The sequence below is a fragment of the Elaeis guineensis genome, chromosome 10 (assembly GCF_000442705.2).
Source record: "Elaeis guineensis isolate ETL-2024a chromosome 10, EG11, whole genome shotgun sequence".
NCBI classification, from domain to species: Eukaryota; Viridiplantae; Streptophyta; class Magnoliopsida; order Arecales; family Arecaceae; genus Elaeis; species Elaeis guineensis.
The window spans coordinates 8,824,705-8,832,289 of NC_026002.2; the positions used below are offsets into that span (position 1 = coordinate 8,824,705).

Sequence of the window (7,585 nt, forward strand, 5' to 3'; positions counted from 1 at the left end):
ATCAACCCACTGAAAGAGATATAGTTACAGAGACAAAAGGAGGAGAAGGAAAAAGGAGTCAAACTGATGGAAGAAAGAAGACCAATTTGTAATTACCAGAGATTGATAACAGATATAAGTTCCTTTCTGTCTGAGGCATATGGATGCTTGTTTCCTTGTCTCATGTAGCTTTTTCTGTGCAAATGGCTCCCAACTCCTTCCTGTAAAAATGCTTTAGAGGATCAATGGGGAAGGCAGCAAAATGGCTTAAAAGCTTCTTGACTGGAAAGAGGGAGGAGAAGAAAAAGAAAGGCGATAACTTAACATCTCCATTGCCGACAGAGGCCCAATCAGCTCCAATCCCAGTGCCCACACCAAAGGAGAAGAAGAGATGGAGCTTCCGGAGACCAGCAGCAGCAGGGAAGGGTTTAAGTTCACCAGACCCAACCGTAAGTGCACCTACAAATGTACTGCCAGAGGTTGAGATTGATCAGAAGAGGCATGCAATGGCTGTAGCAGTGGCAGCGGCTGCAGCAGCAGATGCTGCCATGGCTGCTGCACAGGCTGCAGCAAATGTCATGCGTTTAACCTCTGCTGCCACGGATAAAAATTCCAGTAACATTGAGGAGGCTGCTGCAATCAAGATTCAGGCTGCCTTTAGATCTTATCTGGTACTTCTCATATCTTTAACATATTGCTGCTTTTTGTTTTTTCATGCAGAAAATCAAGTATCATTAATATTTGAAAATATTTATTATAAAAGTATATGAAAATATACATAACATCCTGAGTGACATCAGAATTAAAGATGGCAATTTCGTTCTCATCTTCTAAGAATATTGAAATTGAAACATCATATACATGAGATGATTTATATAAACAAAGTCAAAAAGATGAACATATTAGTATGTTTACCTGAATCATAAATATTTCTCGCACTGCCATTTGACTTCTCAATATCTTACTAATAATCCAGGTTCCAACTAATAAATTGGACTAAGAATGAATTGCAATTTAATAAAAAAAGAACAAGAAGACATAGACAATATAACTTTTGCCCATAATACAAGAATAAGGTAGGTCACCTGGAAAACTGAACAGTAAGATAGCTAATCAAACGCTAAGATCTGCGATTCCAGGCACAAAATTATGTTTGGGTGGAACAATTATATATAACAGAGAAATAATGTGGCTAATAAAATTTGAACCATAGAGTTATACATAGAGAAGATGAATATACTCTATATCTGCAGGCAAGGAAAGCTTTATGTGCGCTGAAAGGTCTGGTGAAACTGCAAGCATTGGTGAGAGGCCATCTGGTGAGGAAGCAAGCTACTGCTACTCTCCGCCGCATGCAGGCTCTGGTGACCGCTCAAGCTCGAGCATGTGCCCAGAGGATCCAAATGGTTGAAGAGTACAAAGTCATCTCACAACAGCAGTCAATATACAGGAGATCACCACAGCATCCCAGATCTCGGTATTCATATGTAAGTCCGCTTTCCAGTAAAAATATTACTGAATGCATCTTCTAAGATGACAAAAGACACTTGGATGACACATACTATATAACCAAGTTTGGACATTAAGAGGAAATCTAAAGTCCTAGGCTTTTAGCCTAGACTTTATACAAGTGGTGTTCATATTTACCATTCTTATGAGACATACTTCATTCATGTAGGAGTTGGATAGAAGTGCAGAGGAGAATGCTAAAATTGTGGAAATGGATCTGGGTGAGTCAAGGAGCACTTCAAAGAGCAGAAACAGTTATTCTATCACACAAACTGAAACAAAAGATCATAGGGCCTTTGCATATTATGGCAGTGCTCGTCCACCTCTCAGGGCAGAACAATACCAACAGTTCTCACCTGCTCCATCAGCTATAACTGATATGAGCCCAAGGGCTTACAGCGGACATTTTGAGGAGTTCTCATTCACCACAGCACAAAGCAGTCCCCAGTACTTATCAGCGTTGTCTGCATCTGATGCAACACAAGCTTCTTTCGACTACTCCTTTTACCCAAATTACATGGCCAACACAGAGTCTTCAAAGGCAAAGGCACGGTCACAGAGTGCACCAAGGCAACGAACTGATACATATGAAAGGCAAACAAGCAGGCGGAGGCCATCAGTGGAAGGAAGAAACATTCCAAGAGGTGTTAGGATGCAACGATCTTCTTCCCACGTGGGTTTGACAGCAAATGGATATCAGTATCCATGGCCAATCAAGCTTGACAGGTCCAGCATGTCCCTCAAAGACAGTGAATGTGGTTCAACAAGCACCGTGCTTACAAATACCAACTATTGCAGATCTTTGGTAGGATATGAGGTGTGAGTTTGTAACTCTTAGATACTATTCTTGCTTATATGAACTGATTTCTTGAATACTTTCTCCAGGAGGAATTACTGACTGAAAATGCCATGGCTCTATGATTCCAGGTTCCCAAAAATAAGTACTGACTCTTATCTTGACAATCTCAACTACTGCCATTTGGTACATGTAACACTGGTGAAGGTAGATGGTAAACAGAAAGTTCATGTCAAGCTTCTTAACGAGAAGGAAATGTTCAGAAATTGCCGAGTCCCAGGAATGCTTTTCCCCCCTCTACATGTTAGCCATGATTTTAAGTCTTCTAATACCTTGTTTTAGCTTGGGCTATTTCCACTTTCTTTTTATATTTCATTCCTATTGTAACAACTGAACAACTGCAGATTGTTTACAGACATAGTTTTGCGCACTTTGTAACCTCTGAGAATCATAACTCCTCTGTGGTGTTTGAATTAGATAATAAACTTTTGATTGGATGTTGACAACCTACAGAAATACCCATTTTTACAAATTAGATAGCAGACTGCGGTCCGCTGCCACTATAGCACTGCCTGGTGGTTTCACATGAGAATTCTGCAAATGTCATGACATTTCTCAATTGAGAGGATGGTGGAATTTTTTTGAGGATTTCTTGCACTAGCTCAAGAGGTTCCTGAGTTTCAGTGATGAAGGAGCTCAGTGAAGCTTTTTTTTTTTTTTTTTTGTCACAAGTCCCAGATGTCTTGAAGCTTGACAACAACTTCCTACTTGTTTCAGAATCTGAAAGGTATGCAGGGATAAGAGAGAGTTTGGTCCGAAGCTGGCTGCACGAGGATGACAAATATCTCTCAGCTTAATTCCCCTGTTTCGACAGGTCAGCCAACAGAATAAGTGTAGAGCAAAGCTTACCTCACGACAAGATATCAGCTGCTTCCCCTGCCCGAATGATGAAGCTTTCAGGTGGGGATTTCACCACAAAGAGATTATTCTTTTTAGTGTCAAACAGTTGCAGATATGTATACCCATCTGGAGAAGAGCACTGTGGACTGTTGGACAAAGAAAACAGTATAAAAAAATGTAAAATTAAGTCAAGTATTAGTTTACTTGGACACTGACATGGATCCCCGCATGGCACTCAAACAAAACAATTGTTTGTGGATAAGGTTGTACTAACCAAACAACTTCAAGCCTAAGTTAGTCTTGGTTCAGGGAGATTGATGTGAAAAAGAAATAACAGTAAATTCCTACATAAAAGTAAACCAGTTATGAATGACAACCTATCAAAGAACGTAATTTATTTAACCTTTTCAGTCAATTTTTTTTGACATTAGATTGATGGAATAAGCCCACCAATAGTTAGGATATGCTAAACAAAGAAGAGTTGTTAGACATTTTGCCCTAATCCCCTATACTAATGAATGGAATATTATGAATGACCCTTAATTTTGATCCAGTTATAAACATGCAAAGAAATGATTAATGCCACCTCTGACCCCCACCAATAAAATTTCAAAATATAGCTGGAATATTGGATGCTCTAGTATTCTACCTTTTGCGTAAAGAGTAACTCACTATATGAATCCCACTATAAGTTAAGCACGCTGGGAGCCTTATGCTCCTAGTCAATGAATAAAATCATACCGCATATGATGTTTATGCACCAATTTGGGATTACGCTACAATTTAACTCATTAGCTTATAATTTGCATCTTACACATGCATCCAGGTTCCTATATTAAAAATTGTCATCATCCCTTTTCTGGCACTCTCTACATGTTCAAATAAATTTCAGAGTGTTTCTCCCAAACTGCGACCAATAGAATAGAACTTCCGATTGGCCAACTGACCTTCAAAGTTTAAAGCAGGCCCCCCCTGACATAAATTTTTGTAGAAACCAGGGTAGATCTTTTCTTGACACCCAATTGTAAAAGTCTGCTCAATCCTTATATGGCACCTTCATAACTTAGTGTTATACTCCATAGCCAACAACATCCTGTTGAAAAAGATGACAACGTAATGTAATATGAGTGGACTATTAGACATATCAACCCCTAAAGAAAATTAAATGATCGGCTATAATGTAACTGGGAGTGCTTTAAAATTTAATTCCCCTTCTCTATCTTCTCCCCTCCTTTCCCCTCCCCTTACCTCAATCCTTGTCTCTTCCCGACCAATAAACCCTAAACGCCAAGAGATTCCCCCCTAGTATCATGGATCGTAACTACCACCACAGCATTTCAATGATTCTCACAGGATTCGATTCAATTCTTGATACTCCCAGAAAGACAAACTACTTATCAACCAATAAGATTTTCAGTGAACTCCACCGCAGAAACTTATCAAAAAGTTTTCTTTAATACGCCGAGATCGATTATAACCCGATTAATCAAAAGGTATACAGAGTGGAATCAGAGAGTTTTACCTTGCGAACTCGATCAGCATCCTTTTTGTCAAGGAGCGCGAGCTTCCGGTTCCAGCGGGGGGCTTTAGGGACCCCGTGACCGACAAGAGGTCGGGGCGCCGACGGTCCTCCGGCTTGCATCACGGCGGAGGAGAAGGATTCGAGATTCACCAGCTCTCGGGGGGAAGGAAGAAACCAAAAGCGGGCGAGGAAGCATAACTTATTATTAAATTGCTGATTTTATAATTGATCGTAATTGCAAACATAGTTTTGATAAAAATCTCTCCAAAAATTTTGCTGCAAGAGGTCACCGTCAAACTAGGACTTATATCACCGATTTACAATTTCGAGATCATATTTTCTTGACAGTTTTAGACAGGAACAAGAAGATGATCCACTTGAAATATATTAGGATATGAGGATGTATGGGGAATACACACAGAAGAAACTGCAGCAGAATTTATCATAAATCATTTTAAGGATCGCTTTAGATTTGAGGTTGAGGATCTAAATTATTTTGATAAGAAACATTATAAGTATCTGCATCGGATGGTTAATTCAGCTTTATCATGAAAGTCGTTGAGTACAGAAACTTGCAGTGGGACTATAGTTTTTCTGTTGACAAAAATAGGCGACCGAAGGCTTTTAATATTTAGTGTCAAACAATTGTGACATCCCTGTTAGCTAATAGCCATTGAGTTTATTAAACAAGTTTCAGATTAGGTTAACAGATCCAATAGTATTGGGCCAGGAGCCCAAGATCTTTATATAAACAGATTAAACGGGTATGAATCCGATCCGATAAAAAAAATTTTCTATTTAATAAATGGGATAGATTTAAATTTTAAAATTTAATTCATTTAATAAATAGATTAGATTCAAATTTGGACCTTTCTGATCCGATCTATTTATGATTCAATCCATTTATGTTCAACCCCATCCGATTACCATCCCTATACCCTACAGTTAAGAGGTGCTACTAGTAAGTTTCAAGTTATAAAAATAGTGAAGGAGACCTTTCTCCAGGTCATCAACAGGTGAAAACTTTATCTTTATTTATCAATTAAGTTTGCTTTTGTCTTAAATTCCTTATAGTTTAGTTTGTAGCCTAATATATCATCATTGCCTTTTTCAAGTAGGCAGCATTTAACAGTAAAAGTTCTTGAAGGTATAAGGTGCTAAAGCTCGCAACTTCTCGATCCTTATCGATGAGAACGGATGGCATGGTCGTGCATTTGCATGGCCAATTAATTTGTTTTGCTCTTCTATCTAAAATAGAGGCCAATGGGCTTTTAATGATGTATCAGAATAACTTGAGGGTCAAAATTGCATTAAGCAGAGCTCTCTGTCACGGTGCTCAAGTATGTAATGTGGATTGTGCATAAGTAAAAAGGCTAATGTTGTATGTCAAATTCCATTCATAGTGGTGAAACAGCATCTCCGGCCTCGAGGGTCATCTTCATCTTTCTTTGAGTCCTTCTCCCTTAATTTTTTTTATTTTTCTTTTCTTCTCCTTCCCTTCCTCTGTATCCTTCTCCTCCTCCCTCATTTTCTTCCCTACCAATGAATCCAACTGTCAAATACCCCATTCTCTGGAATAAAATTTTTATAGTCGGATCGATCATGAAAAAAATTATAATCGAACATACTTCGAAACGTCTATTAAAAAATAGATGACCGTGCACGCATTAAAATATTAAAAAAAATAGATAATTCATAAAAATATTTGAACAATTTAATAAACATCACATAACTATTTTTTTTTTTTTTGATGAATATCTTAATATATGCACAAGGCAAACGATAACGATCCATTCGTAATTTTTTTCATAATCGATCTGATTATAAAAATTTTTTCCCACTCTATATGCTTGCTTTCCTCTTTCCTTCCATTTATTTTCTTCTTTGTACCTTCACTTACCGGCCAATAATGCTTGCAAGGCCATGTTAACTAGGTCCATACACCTTCTTTATTGGTCATGGAGCCTTTAAAGGGTGTCACATGCTTAAAAGTAATGGAAGGAATGAATTGTAAGGATCATGCTAATGATTTGGTGTATTTATTTTAGATAACGTGCCGCCATATTAGGACTATTTTTTGGATCTTGTCCATCTGGATTTGTAAGTATATCTACCACCCTGGTATATTTACCATACATTTTATATGATTTGATTTAAAATTTATTTTGCTTCATTTTAAGTGTGTTTGGAAGTACTTAAAAATCAAATTTTATGAAATTATTTATAGAAATTTCATATTTAAAACTAGCTATTATATTTACCCTATATAAAAAAAAAATTTAAAGTATGGATCAAGCATGAAATACTCAACATAAACATGGTGTTGGACTGACTTGTGTGTATCAAGAGCAACATATTGATTGATTTTGCGTGATGGAAATGTAGGAAATGTGTTGTCAGGTCTTATTTCAAATCTCACAGATATTGAGAGCTTCATGTTTGTTATATGACTCATAACTGATTTGGGAAGGAATTTAATAGTTACTTCCTAGTATGACTGTGATGTAAGCTTAGTTAGTGGGTTTGATCATTGGTGATATATATTCGGAGACTACATGTTTAAGGCTTAACCAGTGGAGTTAATCACTAGTAAATATGTATTTAGAGCTAGTTCCCTCAAGGTCTAGCTAGTGGAGATGACCATTAGCAAATTATATATTTAGGAGCTAGTCTATTCCAGGTCTTATCATAGGACCTATATATTGTGATTGGAATCACCAAGCTAAGAAAGCAAAATAGTAAATGGATTTATTGAAAATTTTCATCAAGATCAAGGTATTTTTCTCAATAATATGCATTGAATTTAGCTTTTGCATTAGAATTTTTAAAGGTGAATAATTAATTAAGTTGATAATCATCTCAATGCATTTGTGAAACTC

The 7,585-nt window shown here is 37.3% G+C and overlaps 2 protein-coding genes across 3 annotated transcripts; one reads left to right on the forward strand and one right to left on the reverse strand.

The window, feature by feature from the left end:
* The first annotated feature begins 224 nt into the window (after positions 1–224).
* On the forward strand, positions 225–2,553 carry LOC105053378 (protein IQ-DOMAIN 19). Of its 2 annotated transcripts, none has more exons than XM_010934503.4 (4): positions 225–650; positions 1,233–1,466; positions 1,658–2,305; positions 2,416–2,553. In XM_010934503.4, the coding sequence occupies exons 1-4, from the start codon at positions 225–227 to the stop codon at positions 2,434–2,436; spliced, it is 1,329 nt and encodes a 442-aa protein (XP_010932805.2). In that variant the 3' UTR covers positions 2,437–2,553. The 2 variants fall into 2 exon arrangements, with proteins under 2 accessions (XP_010932805.2, XP_010932804.2); XM_010934502.4 differs by having other exon boundaries at positions 1,658–2,293; positions 2,374–2,512.
* Positions 1,466–5,277, reverse strand: LOC109506322 (uncharacterized). Its single transcript, XM_073245132.1, has 4 exons — positions 4,707–5,277; positions 3,199–3,323; positions 1,627–3,108; positions 1,466–1,507 (listed from the first exon to the last, which is right to left on the reverse strand). The coding sequence occupies exons 1-3, from the start codon at positions 4,824–4,826 to the stop codon at positions 2,817–2,819; spliced, it is 537 nt and encodes a 178-aa protein (XP_073101233.1). The 5' UTR covers positions 4,827–5,277; the 3' UTR covers positions 1,466–1,507; positions 1,627–2,816.
* Between the last annotated feature and the right edge of the window lie 2,308 nt (positions 5,278–7,585).

What these genes read in the sequence shown, in the direction of transcription:
- LOC105053378 (XM_010934502.4), top strand. Translation starts at nt 225, where the DNA reads ATGGGGAAGGCAGCAAAATGGCTTAAAAGCTTCTTGACTGGAAAGAGG. An exon ending in CTGCCTTTAGATCTTATCTG is followed by an intron (nt 651 to 1,232) that starts GTACTTCTCATA and finishes CTATATCTGCAG; the next exon opens with GCAAGGAAAGCTTTATGTGC. An exon ending in CCAGATCTCGGTATTCATAT is followed by an intron (nt 1,467 to 1,657) that starts GTAAGTCCGCTT and finishes TCATTCATGTAG; the next exon opens with GAGTTGGATAGAAGTGCAGA.
- LOC109506322 (XM_073245132.1), bottom strand. Translation starts at nt 4,826, where the DNA reads ATGCAAGCCGGAGGACCGTCGGCGCCCCGACCTCTTGTCGGTCACGGG. An exon ending in ATGCTGATCGAGTTCGCAAG is followed by an intron (nt 3,324 to 4,706) that starts GTAAAACTCTCT and finishes AACAGTCCACAG; the next exon opens with TGCTCTTCTCCAGATGGGTA. An exon ending in GAAGCAGCTGATATCTTGTC is followed by an intron (nt 3,109 to 3,198) that starts GTGAGGTAAGCT and finishes ATCCTCGTGCAG; the next exon opens with CCAGCTTCGGACCAAACTCT.